Source organism: Heloderma suspectum, chromosome 11, assembly GCF_057233095.1.
Source record: "Heloderma suspectum isolate Gila_16-S chromosome 11, 16-S_ref, whole genome shotgun sequence".
Lineage (NCBI taxonomy): Eukaryota > Metazoa > Chordata > Lepidosauria > Squamata > Helodermatidae > Heloderma > Heloderma suspectum.
Window position 1 is genome coordinate 22,747,209 of NC_139468.1, and position 20,002 is coordinate 22,767,210.

The following is a 20,002-nucleotide window of genomic DNA, read 5'->3' on the forward strand; positions in this document are numbered from 1 at the left end:
ATAACTCCTGGTCTTACTTTAAAGAATTAGTTATAGATACTTCCATGATGCTCAAAGAGATGTATTTACAGTGGCAATCCAACACTTGAAGTTTTGTAGTCTCACTGCAGCCACTTACCCACAATACTAAAGTATTCATCAGCTGATCAATGCTTGTTCGTTTAAATTTAGTTTTGCCACTGTTCTGCATTAATTTAGTGTCAGGGCCTATGGAAACAGCAATAATACTCTTTTAATACTCTTTTAATACTCTTTTAATAATACTCTGTACGTTATCAAAATACATTACTTAATTACTAGCCAAAATAGTTTATGCAGAGAATATGTAACAAGAATGCCATTGATTTCCCTCATCAGGTTAAAACATTTCTATTCATCAAGACTTTTAACTGATTTTTACTGAAATCTTCTGTTCTCATAATCATTTAGGCTATATATTTATTAGTGTTTTAGTTTCTATTACTAGCTATTATTAGTTGATTTTATGCACTGCCAATGTTCAGCATTGAGTATACCGGCTTGGATAGCTATTTATGTTGGAAAGTTATTGGCTTATAAATGCTTTTAATAAATCTTAATAATACGTATCCTATTTACCTGCAAAAATAACCATTCCAAAGCACCAGTCAGTGTTTCTTAACATACAACCACGAAGCAGCATCTTTTCATTATTAAGACAGTGTTTGTTATCATCCCAGGAAAGAACTCCTGCAAATCTATTCAGCTTGCCATTAGGAGGTTCGCACTCAACTTCTCCTATAAAATGAAAAACAAAGGATTGCATTATTGGATTTTAGATCCTGCTTAGCATCATTTCCAATGTTCCACATTTGAACAATTCAACCTGAGCGTCCTTAGGTGAAATTCCTTCCCTATATTGGAAAGGGGGGAAAAAGCTGGCTTTGTGGGTACATACATCAATATGCACGTTAAACAATCAATAAGTGGCATTTACTGTCTACAGAAGTTAGTGACATAGTAAGCAATTCAAATTAATGTAACCACATCATAAAATACCTATCATTAAAAAAGTATTAACCCATTCAAAATAGTGATTCTGAAGAAGACTGCTTACCACATTTTACACACACTCTATAGTAGGGCTGGGGTACCTGTGACTCACCAGATGTTGTTTGACTCATATTCCCATCAACCACAACCAGCATGGCCGACAGTGTGAGATGATGGAAATTGTAGTGCAACAATATCTAGCAGGCCATGGGTTCCTTACCTCTACTCTATAGCCTGTTTCCAGGCTGAATGTGTGTGTGTGTGTGTGTGTATGTGTGTGTGTGTTTTAATTTGATGTAGCAAAATATTACTGTGGTACTTCACAATGTCATTTTCTTGTGAACCTAAGAACAGCCATCCTGAATCAAACCAGAGGCTATCTAGCCCAGCATTCTGTTTACACAGAGGCCAACCAGCTGTTTGTGGGACACCCACAAGCAGGACAGGAGTGCAACAGCACCCTTCCACTCATCTTCCCCAGCAACTGGTATACAGAGGCTTACTGCCTGTGATACTGCAGGTAATATACAGCCATTTTGACTAGTAGCCAGCCACTGACAGCCTTATCCTCCATGACAGTTTGCAGCTGTCTTCATCTGTTAGAGCTAGTTATTGACAGCTTTCCATTTGAGAACACTTTCACCTAAATGCCTCCTCACATAAAAGTGACAATTGACAGTTTTACACAAACAAAATGTGATTTAGTCCTCTGTAAAAGTAGAAACACCTGGTCCCAAGTTGTGTAGGCCTACGCTAAGGACTCAGTGCAGAGCTTTAGCTAACCCTTCCTTTCGCTTCTTCTTCTTCCACCTCAGCTTATGGACATTACACTCTACATCCAGGTAGAGCGGTTTGCCCTATTTGAAGGCTCCTTCCACCATCCTACAGGTCTTGAGTCCATCTTCAGCTCCCCTGCACTTTATTCTGGATTCAGTAACACTCTTCAATATAAGAACAGGCAGTGGAAGCTGGTGGCTCCCATGTCAGTGGGGCTCCAATGTCAGTGGGGCGGTGAATCCTCTCCGGGTTTCCATCAGAACCAATAAGAACTCTAAAGGAGGATGACCTTGGATAGCTCCTTTAGAGTTCTTACTGGTTCTGATGGAAACCCGGAGCAGATTCACCGCCCCACTGACATCGGAGCCACCAGCCTCCACTGGGAACAGGCACAGTTCTTTAGGTTTGATTGGTACCAAGGCCCTGATTAAAAAATGCATCATTTTGGGGAAAACGGGATCCAGCAATAGCATTAAATACATGTTATGATGCAGCACTGAACAGGTGAACTCCTTTAAGGGTATCTCATACACCAGGGTAAAGCAAAACATGTCCACATGGCAGCCAACTGAGATCAATGCATTTGGACTGAAAACAGGAACCGCAGACACCAAATGGGGATGCAGAGGAGGCCATATATATTCCAAAGCAGTACACGTGCCCTAGGTCTGCAAGCCCTCAGGACTGAAAGCTTGGCTGAGCAGGAGTTGCAGAAGCTGAACCACACAGGGCTAAAGATTACTGAATTGTAGGTAGGTTAACACATGAAGGAGTACTAATTTGCTTGATTTTATAAATTAAGCTTCACACACAAAAACGTAGTTATAGAGAGCACAGTTTTTCTAAATGCTTTCTTGCACTGCTTTTTTTTAAACAGCACCTCAGCCATGAATTAACAGAAGTTTCTTCAAGAAGTGTTTTTGCCTCTTGTCACCTTTCGTTTACACTGTGAAAAAAGGCACTGTAAGTGGGATGTCCACCGAAGGTAGCAAGATATCCTTGCTTCCCACCAGCCAGCCATGCTCTGCTTCCAGTTTACTCCATTCCATCCCACCCACCCCTGTTTTCCATTCAACATTCAGTGGCTACGAGCATGCTCAGTCCTATTTGGCCTTTTTTGAAATTTATTTATTGTTTGGCCCCCTTAAGGTTGGTTTTTTAAATTGTTTTGTTCTGTATTCCTGCAAACCTCAGGGTTTCTCCAAAAATGCTGATACCTCCCTCTTGTTTCTCAGTGGCCCTGTTGGCTCCAGTCCCATTGGCACTCACCATATGAGTTTTCAATAAGAGGGAGCGATAAAAAGGCATTTCTTGGTCCAATGATTATGACAAAATTATTCAATGTTTCCCAGTTTCTGTGCCTGGGAGAACAAACTAAATTTTTGTTAGCAGTAGATACAATTGTGGTTGCTTTTCTACATAGGTATAAGGTGTTAAGGGTCTCAAACCAGAGACCGTTTACTGCATTTATATTCCCCCTGCCTTTTCTCCAAGGAATTCAAGGCAGTGTACATGGCTCTTCCCTCATTTATCCTCACAACAACCCTGCAAGGACAGTAAGGCTGAGAGAAAGTGATTGGCCCAAGGTCACCCAGTCAGCTTTGTGGCTGAGTGAGGATTTGAACCTGGGCTTGTGGATTGTGGTGTGTGCCAGCATGTGCCGGATGGCTTTTGAATATTCAAACCACAACTGCAACTTGTCATGTCATCCAAACCCCATGGGTTCTTGGTGTGGTTAACAAACCAGGCAGAAACCATGGGCTGTTGTAGGGTTGTGGGTGGTGTGTTAACGATGCCAACAACCGACCCACACTGGGTTCGGGCAACACAGCAAGCTTCAGTCACAGATTCTATATTCAAAATGGCCACCTATATGCGCCATAGCTCATCATGGCTTAACACGCCCACTGGGTGATACAGTTCCACTGTCTAAGTTGGCCTCTTAGATCACCAACAGTCATACGTAAGGTGAAAGCACACTGCACAATATGGAATACCAGATACTGTGTTCTCAGATAATGGCCTCCAGTGTCACGATTCCCTTAGCCACCACTTCACTTCAATGCCCAAACATACACAGACGAGAGGCTTCAGTCTACAGCTTTTAATCTATTATTTCACTTCACAGGGTCATACAGTTACAAATTCTCAGAGAAACTCTCTGACTACAAGGAATGCCTTCAGGGGATCCAAATGGAATTTACGAGAGTTGCCCGCCTTTTGAAGAGGGAGGCGGTCTTGCTAGCCTAACTTAAGGGGGGGAGGTCCCTCTCTTCTTACGAGGCCTCTAAGCACAGCTTTTCATGCAAGGCCAATCGGGTAGACCGTCTATGTTCTGCCCCTGCCTTTTCTTGCTTTGCTCTGTGTCTGCGCCTGGCATCTGTTAGGTCAACCTCCTCGCTGCCTCTCACGGGGGGGGGGGTGAGGAGGGACCCTCAAGCTCAGCCATCTGTACGTTTGTAACCTGAGAAGCAGGCCTACTCTTATCGGGACTAGCCTGGGAAAACATCTCCCCCATGCCTGATGGTTCTCCTTCAGAATCTGAACTGCTATCCCACTCCCTGCACTCAGAAACACCCCTAACACCCAGTTTGTTGCAGCAGAATCCCAGAAATTCAGCAAGGACTGTATTTTGAGCACACCACTTCATCACCTGGGTATTCTCAAAGTAATGTCAAAGCAGAATCTGCAGTAAAAACAATTAAGAAACTCTTGAGAAATGCAAAAGCAGCAAAGGCAGACTCACATCTAGCACTTCTAGATCATCGGAACACTCCATCCCAAGGTCTAACAAAGACATTTTTACCAACAAGTGGCAGGCAAGAAGAGAATCCTTGCCTTGTGTTGACCCGGGCAGAGGATAATCCAGGCTAGATGAATGCAGAAGAAGTGACTGCAGCAAGGGCACACCCTGAATCTAGAGGGGAGCAGAATAAAGGATGGCAGCTGAAAGATGTCATCACTAAGCCCAGACACGCTTGAAATGGGCAAGTTATTAAGACACTGGAACACCTGAAAGACTATGTGTAAAGTTCCAGTTTACTTTTCTATTTTCTATTTTATTTTTTCTTTCTCAAAAGAGAAGGGATGTAACAATATGAAAGAAGTACTGGATTCGGCATGAGCGTGTTGTGCTTCCTGGGAGGAACCAAGAAGTGGTTGAAGGCATCACCCACTACTTCTGGCCTGAGGACCAAGAGGCCACTACCTGAGAGAGCTCAGTGGAAAGACTTTGTTTAAATAAAACTTAGGTTTGTTTGGAAGGCGGAGTCTGTGCGGTGCAGTACATCAGCTTTGAAACACTGAGTATGTGAGCTTGTATTACGCTCATCTATCCATTTCTGTACAATTAAAAATACTAACATAGGGACTGTATCTATTCAATGTTCTCAGCCTTTACTCAAGATAATGTAAAGATTTATGGGGGGGTTACTTTTGTGAAACATTTGAAATCAAGACATCAAATATTTATATTTGGAGTTATGAAACACAGCACTTTTATTGTACACCTGAAAATAAGACACAGTGATAGGGCCCTTTGCCCCACTGTTTGCATTCATGTTTTATATTTCTGCTTTTCAGTTGCATGATGTGTTGTCAGGATGACCACAAGATACCGGATGTTTCCTGTACGGACTCCTGTTACTAAATGCTGTGCCACCATAAAACTTAGCAGTCATACAAAATATGTAAACTTGTCAGAAGTAGCAAAAACCAGAACACCACAACCGTCAAAATCTGAAGATAGAAAAACAAAAACCCTAGTATTAACTATGAAAAACATATATGGTAACGTTTTCATCAAATGCATTTGAAATTGCAGCTGATTGAGTTGCCTGGTTGATTTATATCAACCTCTGGAAAACATATAATGTCTATAAATGGCTAAATAACAAATTTAAAATTGCTACAAACGAAATCTAAACATTGATTGCAACTTTAGATTTATAGAAGTTTAGTATCACTAGCAACTCTTATAGAAATCTCTGCCTCTTTTAACTTGGCAGTTTTTTGAGGGCCAAAGACTGAGATTTTTAACTTGCTTTACTTACTTTGACTATTACTGCAAAACTATTAAATATATCTTTACCATTATAAAGCTTTTCTATAGTCAATAATAGTCCATGGATGCAGTCTGTAGTCCACTTAATCCCATGGCAAAATTCCCTGCACTTTTTATGATTTTTTGAGTTCCAAAAATTATACTGAAATAAGACTAAAATGGTTTTAAAGAACACTAAGAGATTAACAGAACATTTTGATAATGGAACCTTTCCATTTGACTCTAAATAAAGCCCCCCAAAATCATTTTCAAGCCTTTGGGAAGGGAACATAATATTTTCCTGAAAAGTCTCCCAGATTGTGTCAAACTATTGTGACAAAAACATTTACAAAATATTCTACAGATACACACTAGCAGCAGGTTAGTTTTTCACCACAATGACATAATCTGACATTTTAAAATCTTTGTTTGCTTCCAAGGCAGCAACAATAACATTCAGGGTAATTGTATTTGTATTTTCACTAGTCACTGTAAGGCCATATAACAGTTTCTATGCTTGATTTAGCACTAAAAAGCAAGTTCTGCAGGACTTAAACCAAGCACTTCATGGGCTGAGGTCAAAACATATTGGGGAAATAAGCTGCCCCTTTAAGGACAGTTTATGTTTACACAGAGACCCAGTTTACAAGTCATGGTGGCAAGTCATGGGTTATTTAACCCACAATTCAGGGGACGCATGTTGCCTGAGAACCGCTTCTGGTTTCTGTAAACAAACTTGCATATCAGTGTGACATGCGAATCTGGACTGATGAATTGTCTGGGAACTAAACAACCCAGCGGTTAACCCATGGTTTGTTGTTGGGTTAACTGCTGGGTTGTTTAGCCCCTACACAACACATCAGTCCAGGTTTGCACGTCATGCTGACAACCTCTGATTTCGCTGATCAGAGATTGTTTACAGTAAATGGAAGTGGCTCACACACAACTTGCACCTCGGCAAATCATGGGATTTGCCGCTGTGACGTGCGAACTGGTCCGAAGACATAAACTCAAACAACAAGAAAAAACAAAGGTGCAGACAGTATTGAGAACTAAGTTCTTATCTGGAGGACCACCTCCCCCTGTAACAGTCTGCCACTACTCTTAGATCTGGTGGAGGGAGGCCTGTCTTGTTAATTCACCATTAGGGAAAGTATACTGGGCATTGACATGAGATAGGGCCTTCTCTCTGGTGGCACTCTGACTTTGGAATGCCCTTCCCCCAAGATGCACTTGCTGACAACTGTATTGACATTTCAGTGCCAGGCTAAGACCCATCTGTTTACCTGGGCGGTAAGTTATGAGTGGTTAGTTGGCACTGCAATCAGTCTCACTGTGTTTATTGGTTTTATTATTTGTTTATTTATTGTATTTTAATGCTGTTTTATTGTTACTGTTTAAACATTGTGATTACCTGCGCAGGGATTTTTATGCATGGTGCAATGTAACTAGGATGGAAGAAAGAAAGAAAGAAAGAAAGAAAGAAAGAAAGAAAGAAAGAAAGAGAAAGGAAAGGAGGAAGGAAGGAAGGAAGGAAGGAAGGAACAAATTCAATATGCTGTAGAATGCCAGCCCCAAATGGCACCACTACAAGGCAACTCCAGAGCATGTGTGCTAAAGTTGCTCTCTTACATCAGACAGGTCTGATTAGCAAAGGTCTGATTCCACTTGATCAGGCAAAAGTCCTGTTGTTAATTCTGAGACAAGTCAGGCACAACCAAGTATCTAACAACGTCGCCTTCTTGGCCTTGAACAAGGCATTGCATGAGTTGGGAAGGTGAGCATGGCCAGACTTTTCACTGCAGACTAAACTCAGATCCTCCAATGACACCGCATGTCAATTTTTAAGAACACTGTCAAACTAGTATTGTGCCTGTAAGGCTTTCTTCACACAGAACTTTTATCCTGTGATTGAGACTGCTCCTTCACATAAGTTTGTGGGCTCTTTACATGATGCTGTGAACCTCCAAGGCGTCTCCTGCACTAAATGCCCTTTGTTCCGTTTTTAAATAGATTGCAGGTAAGGAGCTATCAAATTACCCGGTTGTGTTCTGCTTCAGTTCCCTCCATGAAAAGAGAGAAAGTGGCAAGAAGAGGAGCGAGATCAACGAAAGATAATGGAAGACTCAGATATGGGGAGAAGGAGGGGGAAAGGAGAAGGGGGAAAGGAAGTGGGAGAAAAAGGGAGTTGCTGTGATCCTGCATTTATAATTGAAGCAGGAAGTGCCTTTTTAAATGCAGGATTTTAGGCTGGTGAAGAGATGCCCTAAGACAGGAGGCTGCAGTTTCTAAAAGAGAAACCATTTCTGGAAGACAGGAAATATGGCAGGCACCAGACCCAAATGCGTCAACAGTGGCCTTAACGGATGATACTGCCACCTACCTGTCACAAGTAGAGAAATATTTTGCTGTAATATAGGAAAAGAATAGTCCATCTGTCTTCATGGACATGTCAGCACTTGACCAGAGAGAGAGAGACCAACCTGCTATTGGATTACTTCATTCTAGAACTTGTGTGTCCATATACGAGTCCAAATTCAGCATTTGGCCATTCCCTCCTATCTGTCACAAACAAAGAGCTGGAATAAATGGGAGAGGTCTGTGTACCAAGGCTTATGCTATATGACAGGAGGAAAGTTCCAATGAAATAGGGCCAGTTTGGATGGAGAGAAGTGTGCTCCTGCAGCTCCACCCTGCCAACCCTGCGTACTGTCCTCGCTGCTGCAGTTAATAAAGTCAGAATAAAAAATCAGATTGCGATTGACATTAGACATCCAAAGCTTGCAAAACAGACTTTGGGAAGACATGAGTCTCAATTTAGACAAAACAATCAGCAGCTGAAATTACCAGCAGTAGTCTAAAAATAAGAGAAAGAGACCCAGATGCTGTTACTGTGAACGCTGTGACCAGCATAGAGAAAGAACAGTAAGCAGCAAGCAAGGAGCAAGCTAAGAGAGAAAGAAATTATGCTGACAAACTGGGCAAAATGAGCCAGGAGACAGTGGCCAGAAGCCAGGAGACAGTGCCCAGAAATGCATAAGGTGCGACTAAATGCATATAACCAGAATGTCTTGCATTGGGCAAATGTGGCCATTTGTGCAAGAAACGCTATTATGTTGCTAGAACCTGCAATCTGAAGAAGTGAGTGCACTAGGGAACATATTATGGGCAGGCTGATGAGGTGTAGCAGGTTACTACCAGTGGAGAAGAAGGGTGTTATGTGGGTGCAGCATCTGAATTGTATTAGAAATCAACGGGATGCTTATCAATTATAACAACAGGGCACACGTAAATATTATTTCCGAAACAAGGTTACAGTGGAAACCACAATTTCAAGTAAAACTGTAAACCTATGAGCTCAAAGTGGGGTAAATGAGCTGGAAATGAATATGAAAGAACAAGAACAATTGGAAGGCTGAGTAGTGTGGTGTAGTGTAGTGGTTAGAGTCTCTGACTAGGAATTCCCATTCAGCCATGAAGCTCACTGGATAACCTGGATAGCCAGTCACTCGCAGCCTAACCTACCTCACAGGGTTGTTGTGAGGGGAAAATGGAGGGGGCAGAACCATATATGCTGCCTTGAGCTTATTGGAGGAAAGGTGGGATATAAATGTAATAAAGAAGTGGCCACAAAGCACCAGTTTTCAAACTCTGAAAACACACAAAAACTGAGATTTAATCAAACAAATTAGAGTGGTAGATAGCTGGCAGAATGCCTGCATTGAAGAACAAGTTATAGATATCTTTGAAGCTGTAGGTAAACTAGCTAATTAGAACATCAGAATATAGAATTACACAGCCTAAAAGAAAGAGCCTAAACAAAACCATCTTAACCAACTGGTGAAAGCTAAAATGTTATGGTGCCAAACAAACCTCTTGAGGAAGAGAGTTCAAACCATGACTTGAAGTTGTTTTGTTTCAAAGAAACCATAATTAACATTAACCACAGTTTGTCGCTTCAGATGACGCAGCAACTTGCTGCGGTTAAGTAAAATTGGAAGTGAACGCTTCTGAACTTCACATGGCCGTGCAGGAGGAAAAGATGGGAGGAAGTGTAACACTTTTTCTTCAGGGTCTCTAAAGGGACTCACAGCAAAGGCTTTGTACTAGAACAATTAAGATATATTTTAATATCTTAATTAAAAACAATAATAATGCATATGTAATAATTTTACATGCATAAGAATTTACTTATCACTAAAACAATAAAACAGAGCACAGCCCTTTAAACTTGAGTCCACAACAAAAATATAAATAAAACTTCTCTCTGAAGCTTGATTTTTTTCTGCTGGCCGAAGAAGGAAAACAGATTCTACTCCCTTTACTCTAGCAATGCAGCAATCTTCTCAATATGGATCAGGATCCAGCAACACAGGAACAACGTGAACAGCCCTGTCTCAAAGATTCAGGGTCTTACAGGGTGGAGAAAACAAGCTTCTTCCACTCTGCAATTCTGGTAACTGCCTAAAATGGTGGCCACTCCCTATCTCACTCCAGGAATATTCCCTCATAATTTTAAGGAAAAATATACCAGTGGGTTACAGAAGGTCTTGCAAAGAAAGAAAGGTAGGTCTCTTCTGGTTGAGGGAGATGGCACTACAGGTCTCTTGCTTCAGGTACTACAAAAACCTGGAGCTGGACATTGTTAATGCCACAAAAACCAACAACAATTCAGATAGACAACTGCACTTTCTATTACATTTGTATCCTAACCTTCATTCAAGGAGCTCCCACATGGGATTACCCAATATCTTTGCAACAACCCTTTGAGAACGGTTAGGCTGCGAGATAGTAAATGGGCCACTGAGGGCCAAAACAGACATTACTTTAAATCAGGGGTAGGCAATAAGTGGCCCTTGCCACCCCCCAGTGCAGTCCCTGCCATCCCCACCACTGCCACCCCCATTTTTAAAAAAATTAATGAAAAAGTGGGAGTCCAAAGCACTGAAAAGGTGAAATCTAGCTTGTTTGCCAGTTAGATTTGACTCTTTTAGGGTTCCGTAGCTGCTATGGAGCCCTAAACGGGTAAAATTTACTTTGCAAAGAAGCTAGATTTCATCTTTTCAGTGCTCTGCAGTGCTGCAGACATCATTTTTTCATTGCTTTAAAAAAAAATGTATTTTTGAAGAGACTGTGGCCTGGGGGTGAGGAGGGTGTCCAGGGGTGAAAATGGCCTCTGGACTTCCCGAAATTGCCCACCCCTGATTTAGTCTGTGTCTAGCAGTTACATTTTTTTTCATTATTACACTAGAGTAGGTGCAGGGTCTCTGGGACCTTAATGTGTGTGTGTGGGGGGGGGGGCTTTTAAGATCTGGATCAGGGCCCCACCTACTCTAGAGTAAAAATAAAAAGATGTAGCTGCTAGACACAGATTAAAAGTAATGTCTGTTTTGGCTCTGAGCTTCACGGCTGAGTGAGGATTTAAATCCAAGCATTCACAGTCCAAGTATAATGTTCCCATCAACCAGCCTGCATTTTCCTATTTGCAACGGGGTTCCTATTTGCAAGAAACAATTACATACCTGTTACAGGAAATGCTGCCTTTGTGATGTGTTTATGTATTTTAAATCACATTTATATCTCACTTTTCTTCCATCATAGGACTCAAGGCTGTGTATGAAGTGTTCCTAAATGGTCACTCATCCAGGCACAGACCAGACCCAGACCTGCTTAGCTTCAGCAAGGTTGCTGTATCATGTACCTTTAAACTATGCCATTTACCATTGTATTGAACAATTAAGTCACTTTGCTTATGTCCCCGCCTCAATGTATTGCATTGTGGCTTTTAAACCAAAGATAGGCTGTTGGGGAAGGATGTGCAGAATATTTTCAAATGCCAGACTGAACTGTAAATAACTTCAAAATCTTTGATGCATACTCACCATTACATTCTCTGCTGTGGAACACTGGCTCTATAAATATTCCAGCCTTTATTTTAAACAAACATTTGCTGGCTTCATATACTATTTACTTACAATGATAATTTATGTGCTTTTTTATACATATAAAGAAAAACCTACATTGTGTGGAAAAAATGTCATTTGTTGCGGCCAAACCAAAATATCACTTGGCCCAACCGTGTAAAGTTTCCTGGCTATTCCTCCGGCCTAAACAATCTAAATCCTTCTCAATCTGGAAGAATTCAATTTCAGCACACAAATACTAGCTATATTAGGTATTTCTAAAGCAGAAAGCTACTAAAAGCATTAATAGGTTCCAGAAAGTTGACTGAAACTAGATATATAACATGTGATAAACAATAGCAAAAATGACAAACTGGCCTATATGGAACATTCCAGACCCTAAACATCAATATAATTTAACCTGATTTTCAAGATACCCCCCTTTCTATTTTTATAACCCTAGGAATAATAAATGTAATCTGGGAAAAAATCAGGGGGAAAATCTGAAGTCATGAAAAAATCTTCCAGAAAGCAGCAGTCTTCTCCTTTCCAAGGTAAAAATAACCAAGATAATTTGCTCTTAACAGGTAGGGTGGCTACTTATGCCTCACCAAAAAAGAGGAAACACATCACCTAAAAAGAGGACACAGATTTGCATGTTCTGATTCATAGGTGCAAACTTTGAAATGATTACTATAATTTAAATAGAGGTATAATCTTCTCAGAATGGGGAAGACTGTGACCAGGTGGTGACCACTGATGAGCAAGAGTGACTCCCAGAATTTGTTATCTTTAAACCAGACTTTGACTGGACAGCCCTTCAAATAGCGTACTGCCCTCTATAAAGACGGACACATGGTTACCCTAATGCCATATGAGTGCTTAAAGGGGTGTGTATAATAGACTCTTTTCTATTCAGGCTGGTAAAGGCTGTAGAGGAACACCATATTTATGAACATTACAGTATTCTAAGCATTTTACAGTATTCTCAGAGTTCTTAGAAATCTCGGATGTGTTGTGATAAACATATATTCTGTGATACAAAATTCTGGCTGACTGTGAGAAACATCAGTGGGAGGAATGAGGTAAGCATGAGGGTTGTGACATGCAGAAGAAGGAGCATGGTGCAGGTACGTGTAGGGCATGTTGAAAATAAAGATGGTGGATCAATTAAATCTCTGCACGTTCCATTATCAGCTGACTTGCTACACACCTCCTGGACTCATGTGCAGATCGGAACTTACCTATCTGATGGATTTCACACCTCTTCTAACGTTGCAACACAGTTTTTGACTCAAAAGCATTTTAAAATACATATTTTAGACAGAATATGTTAACAGGCATTTAAATGTCCATTTTCTTGCAGAGGAAAAAAATATATAATAGAGATTGCCTAAAATGGCAATCTTAAGTGTCAGGTAGGTTCATCTGGGTGAAGGTGGTGCTTTAATAATCTCCCTTCAAGGCATTCCTCTCCTCCCTTATCCCAAAACCTTACTCCTCCCTCAAACATGAGCTAAATAGAATGACACCCTTATGAAATGCTTAACAGAGGTCCAGTGTATCTGTTACCCTTGCAACACAGGAGCTGTCTCATACATCAGTCTGATGAAGTATGAAAACAGGGTGCCAATCAGGAATTTTTCTTACATAGTGAACAAAGCAACCTTAAAACAATCATTTTCTAAAAAATTAACTTTTGCTTAACTTTTGCTTAACTAAGTAAAAAATTAACTTTGGTGCTTACCATCAAATTTTGCAAGCCTGCTAATGTCAGCTCCAAGTTCCGAGGTGATGGGTAAAGCCTGCCGCACCTTTAGGTTTGTTTCACTGTAAAATTAATAATATAGTATTTACAAAAATCTCTGTTTCCTCCCCACTTTATTTGGTCCATAATCCCACAATCTCGCATATTGGCTGAAGATAGGGACTGGAGTTTTTTCCCCCTCAAAAGAGATGAAAGAGTGTCCCCCTTTTTTTTTCTGCCCCACCAGTCAAACAGTTTTTACAGGTGTTTTGTAGTACTTCAAAAACCTGAAAAACCTATTTGACCAAAGCAATAGTAGGACAAAATAAATTAGTGTGCACATCATAGGTAATGATGGCTCTATTTTACACTCTCAACTTTCTTTAAAACTAGGGATGGTCTCCGGTTTCTGTTACAGCACACAGACAGCTGCATCTCTACCTCTCTCCCCTGGTAACATCCAGTAAAATGCACTGGGGGTTGGACTCGATGGCCTTGTAGGCCCCTTCCAACCCTACTATTCTATGATTCTACTATTCTATGACATCACTGCATTGCAAGCGTCCCATCCTGCAAGCGGCAGCCAATGATGGTAGAATGTGGGTGGGGAAATTCACAATGTAAGAACATCACGTCACACATTTCATATTATTACACATTACCAGCGGGAGAAAAGAGGAGGAGATGTGAGGCTCTTGCTTTCTGTGACAGAAGCTAACAACTTGTTTTGTCCAGAGAACAACCAATTCATTCACCAGCCCAGGGGGTGGTACAAATCCATGCAGACTCAGCACTCCCCAAAGATCATTCCAAAGGCCACATGCAACAGTACTCCCCTTATGGTGACTACTTACGCATCACCAAAAGAAAAGAGGAACATAAGAACATAAGAAACTGCCTTATACTGAGTCAGATCATCATTCCCTCTAGCCCCATACTGTCGACACTGCGTCCCAGCAGCTCTCCAGGGTTTCAGGCAGGCATTTGCCAGGGATTGAACCTGGGACCCTCTGTATGCAAAGCACTGAGCTACGGCTCCTCCCATGGAAACATGTCACCAAAAACAGGTCAAAAGAGGAGACAGATTTGCATAAAATATACACATGCTAATGTTCTATGTTGATGCAAATTTGGAAGTAATTGCTGTAATGTAAATAGAAATGTAATACATTTCATCATAGTGGGGAAGACTGTGACCAGGTGACCTGGGTACCTGTTCAGTCTGATGTCTAGGTGATAACTGTTGATGGGCGATTTCAAGGCCCCTGCTGTCCCAGCTTCTTAGGGTTCTTTATCTTTAAATAAAACTTGAACCGGACAGCCCTTCAAACAGAAGATGTCTTCAAACAGAGGACTGTCCTCTGACAGCCCGTCAGGTAAGGGACTCTTCTCTCTAAAGTAGGACATATGGCCATCCTACCTTCCCTCTCCCCTAGGGCAAGACACAAACCCATTCCCAAACCCACCAACCAACTATTGCCCTAAATGGAAAAGAGCTTTTGCTTTTATTAAAAAGCTGGCATTGTACAGTTTGAACATCTACATGACAATCGTTTGTTTTGAGGCTTTGAAAACAGAGAACAACAAATACGATTTAGTCAAGCCTCCATCCAGACATCCCACACACAGGTTTCTAAGTATAACAGGAATGGCAAAGCCATTGTCAGCTGAAAGAAATTCACGCCATAGCAAGCACAGATGCTTACACTGAGGAAAGGGTGTGTTTTGTTTTTTACTTCAAAGGGAAATTAAATATAATTTTACAGTAGCATGAAACTGGGAAATGGGAATTTGAAATAGTTGATTACTTTCTTTCTGGGAGATGCTTGAAAGAAGGCTTTATAGCCAAATGCTAAATTTTAGTGCTTGAAGCTAGATGTTAAATATGTATTTTGGCAAAGGGTATCACAATTTTCAACATTTTAAAGCATCCATGGTTCAAATTTCTTGACAGGGAATAAAGAACCGTAAGAAAGGACACCAAGGGCTTTGAAGATACTTATCAACAAGAGTTAGCACCTGGACAGCAAACTGAGCCCCAGGCGCAGAGATCACCCTGTCTGTCTCAGTCTTTACCACTATGGTGAGATGTATTTCTATTTAAATTATAGGGATTATTTCTAAACTTCCATTATACATACATCAATTAGCATGTGGACATTTTATGCAGACCTGTGTCCTCTTTTTTGACGATGCATTTCCTTTTTTTTTTGGCGACGCATAAGTGGCCACCCCTACTTGAAGCTTTGTGAAGATGCCAGAAATGTCAAAGAAAAGAGCAAAGAACTTCAGAAAGATCTTTTGCAACGTCACACTGTGGGAGGCCTACTCAAAAAGAGTTATGCCTTTTAAAAAAACCTTTGTGTTCATGTCCCCAAGCATGCATGATGGGAGACTATTATTAGGAACTAGGAAAATACCAAGTATTTAATGGGCAGTATGTGTGTGTGTGTGTGTGTGTGTGTGTGGTCTGTTGCAAGGATCTCCAGGTTCTAAACCTCCTCCTTTGCTCTTGATTGCCCCAGCCGCTGGGACATCAGCCTGCTCCTAGCAGCATAAACTTTCCCAGTTACCTACATTGCTCCATCCTGGCTTCTTTCATGCATTATGAACGTGAAGGGGGCACCCTGTAATAGATTCTGGGGAGTGAGGAGTGGACATTAGGAGCAGGCCTTTTCTGCTGTGGCACTCCAGCTGTGGAATGAGCTTGCCAAAGAGGTTTGTCTGCCACCTACATTGTGCTTGTTTCGGAGCCAGGTGAAGACCCTTTTATTCTCCCAGGCATTTTAGTTTTTCCGTTTGTTTTATATCTGGTCTTGTATTTTAAATTTTTGCACTGCTGCTACCTTCTGTTTGGTTATTATCTTTACTTTTATATTGTAGTTTTAAACTTTTAAATTTTATATTGTATTTTATTGTCTGTATTTTATTGCCTTGTATTTTATGGCTTTAATTGTTGTGAACCACCCAGAGAGCTTCGGCTATTGGGCAGTATAAAAATGTAATAAAAATGCATATGTACATAAAAATGTAAAAATGTAAAACATAATTTAAAATATGCAGCTCATTTATAAACAGCTTTCTCCCATATGTTCCTGCCCAGTTGCTAAGATGATCTTTACAGGCTATTCTCTGTGTGACATTGCCCACAAAGGTGTGACAGGTGGGCTACCAGGGAAAGAGCCTTCTATGTAGTCCCCACCTACCCACCTATCTGTGGAATAACCTTCTGCCTGGCATCTTCACTACATACATTTAGACACAAGGTTAAGACCTTCCTTTCCAGCAAACATTTAATCTGTTGCTCTGATTATTAACTTTGCTGCTGGCTCCTTAATGTTTTTAATATTTGTTAATGTTTTTAATGTTTAATATTGTATTTTTGGGATACTTCATTATATTTTTGCTTGGTTATTTTGTTCTTGTAGTTTGGGTTGGGGAGGGGCAGTATGATTGTAAACAAGTGTATTTGCCAGTTGGGCGGTGTTCAAACCTAACAAAGGAATAAATAACTCTGTTTTTATATGCAAAATGCTTAATTATCCTTCTCCAAGAGTCAAATTAAATGGACTGGCAGGCACATGATTCCATTTTGGTGTAGGATTGTACCACCTCAGAAAGCTCATGAGGTATTGGTTCTCTGACATTGCTGCCCGCCCCCTGCACAAAAATTACCCTAAATGTGAGAAAGTTGACATGAGCCTAGGCAAGAAGCTCCCTCACTCCGATGTGTTAAGCTTTTCATATGTAAGGTGGTTTCAACATCACAAAGCTTTTGGATAATCCTCCTTGCACAGTCTGTGGTGGTATAATCCTGACACGAACTTGTGAGAAGGATTACAGTTCTGAATCAGTTCTCACTCATCTTCATAACACCACTTGTGAGGCAGTTTGGTATTGTTCCCAAGTATACAGAGGAAAGAACTGACAAAGACTTTCCAACGTTACACTCAGCTGAGCAAGGATTTGAAGACAGGTCACACAATCCAAGATCCAGTTCATAAGCTTCACAGGCTGGAGATGTAATTTGCCTGGTGGAGTGGGAGCACAATCCTCCCCCTGCTACACATGTAAAGGAAGGTGTGACAAACACTGTCCCCTCCCCGCAAGCATTTGAGAGGAAAGCATCATGCAAGTAGGGCCATGGTTTGTATGGGCCTCTGCACAAGATAAGAACATAAGAAGAACCATGCTGGATCAGATCAAGCATCCATTTAGCCCAGCATTCTGTTCACACAGTGGCCAACCAGCTGCTCATGGGGAAGCCAGCTGCAGCAGCACCCTCCTGCCCATGTTCCCTGCAACTGCATAGCCATACTTCCTCTGATTACTGGAGGAAGCACATAGCTGTCAGGACTAACAGCCATTGATAGCCTTCTCCTCCAGGAATTTCTCTAACCCCCTTTTAAAGCCATCCAAATTGGTGGCTATTAATACATCTTGTGGCAGCGGATTCCATAGTTTAACTATGCACTGTGTGAATACCCGCATCACATGCTGCACTGCATGGAATGTCCTCTCCCCTGTTATCTGGGAGGAACCAACAGTAGTGTTCTTCCAATGGTTATTAAAAACTCACCTCTTTGCTCAGTGCATCCTCCATGGCATCTGAGGGCCATAGAGCACCTTAGGGGATGCCAGGCAGGCTTTCTGGCTCACACAGAACTGTCCTCCGACACCTCACTGCCCCTCCCAGCACGTGCTGCCTGAGGCAGCCGCCTCACCCTCCCTAATGATATGGCCGGCCTTGGTTTTAATGTATGTTTCAACGTTGAGAACCGATGAGAGATCTTTTCAGGAACAGTAAGCCCTATTAAAACATTTTCAATCAAATAAAAATAAAGGAATACACGGAGGCAGGTTTTTTCATCCCTCCGCTGTAATGTCTAGCAGCACTTACTATGCTAAAGGTAAAATAGGTTGAAAACATACCCATCAAGCTCAGCAGTCTCAATATAACAGAGGCCATGTGGTTCACTGCTAGAAAGGAGTAACAGATCAGCCTACAAAGGAAGGAACATTAACAGTACTGTTGAGATGACTGCAACGCTGGCTGTATTTCTGATTTGAATTTTGATGTCAACTTTTAAATATGTACATGCATCGGTTCAGGACAGACCAAATGCTAGTGAACACCTATCACAGGAGAGAATGAGTGGGCTGCAGGACAGCATGCTCCTTCTCTGTCCCTTCGCCCAATATGAATTCCCCTCTTTGCTCCCTTGTTAGTGTTAAGAACACAGGAAGAGCCTGCTGGATCAGACCAAAGGCTTGTTTCATCCAGCAACTGGTTTCATGTAGTAGCCAACTAGATAAAACTATAAGAATATAAGAAGAGCCGTGCTAGATCAGACCAAGGGTCCATCTAGTCCAGCATTCTGGTCACACAGTGGCCAATCAGCTGCTGGAAACCCACAAGCCACTATGTGAACAAAATGCTGGACTGGATGGACCCTTGGTCTGATCCAGCATCGCTCTTCTTATGATCTTATGTTCAAAGCAGGACATAAGTGCAACAGCACCCTCTTGCCTATGTCCCCCAGCAACTGGCGTACATAGGCATACTGTCTCTAATCCTGGAGTTAGCATAGAGCCATCAGGACTAGTAGCCATTGACAGCCTTGTCCTCCAGGAATTTGTCCAATTCCTTTTTAAAGCCATTCAAATTGGTGGCCATCTTTTGGAAGTGAATTCCATAGTTTGACTGTGCGCTGTGTGAAGAAGTCCTTCCTTTTACCTGTCCTGAATCTGTTCCATAGATGCCTATGGGAACCCCACAAACAGGACATGAAGTCAACAGCCCTTTCCTACTGTTGTTCCCCAGCAATTAGAATTCAGAGGCATGCTGCCTGGAGGTTGCATATAGACGTCTCATGACTGATAGCCACTGATAGCCTTATCCACCATGAATTGGTCCAATTCTCTTTGGAAGCCATCCACACTGGTGGCCATCATTACATCTTGTGGTAGCAAATCCCATAGTTTAACTACGCACTGTGCAAAGAAATACTTATTTTGTCCATCCTTATCCTCCCACCGTTCAGCTTCATTGGATGACCCTGGGTTAGGAGAGAGGGAGAAAACCTCCCTAGCGACTTTCCCCATACCAAGCATAATGTTATAAACGTCTATCAAATCCCCTCCTATTCATCTTTTTTCTAAATTAAAAGTCCCCAAACATTGTAAACTTTCCTTTTCGGGGAGATGTTCCAACCTAATGATCATTTTGGTTGCCCTTTTCTGCACCTTTTCCAGCTCTGCAATATCATTTTTCAGATGCATTAACCAGAACTGTACACAGTATTCCAAGTGTGGTTGTGCCATCGATTTGTATAAAAGCATTATGATATTGGCATTTTTATTTTCTACAACTTCCCTAATGATTCCTAGCATGGAATTTGCCTTTTTTCATAACTGCCACACAGGCAGGCATAGTGCTAGCTGACAGCCTGGATTTCAGACCTGGCCACATTTTAAAGGACAAAGAGGGAAGATTTATCTTTGTAGAGGGGGTACTGAACT

The 20,002-nt window shown here is 41.5% G+C and overlaps 1 protein-coding gene across 1 annotated transcript in view; it reads right to left on the reverse strand.

Moving 5' to 3' along the window:
• The window catches only part of ATP8B4 (ATPase phospholipid transporting 8B4 (putative)), a 153,737-nt gene that overhangs the window by 70,094 nt on the left and 63,641 nt on the right, over positions 1 to 20,002 (reverse strand). Inside the window, exons 8-11 of the mRNA XM_084817150.1 lie at positions 18,413 to 18,483; positions 13,481 to 13,563; positions 598 to 756; positions 119 to 207 (exon numbers count right to left, since the gene is read on the reverse strand). Of these exons, the coding sequence (XP_084673276.1) occupies positions 119 to 207; positions 598 to 756; positions 13,481 to 13,563; positions 18,413 to 18,483 (402 nt within the window). The remainder of the gene's footprint in view (positions 1 to 118; positions 208 to 597; positions 757 to 13,480; positions 13,564 to 18,412; positions 18,484 to 20,002) is intronic.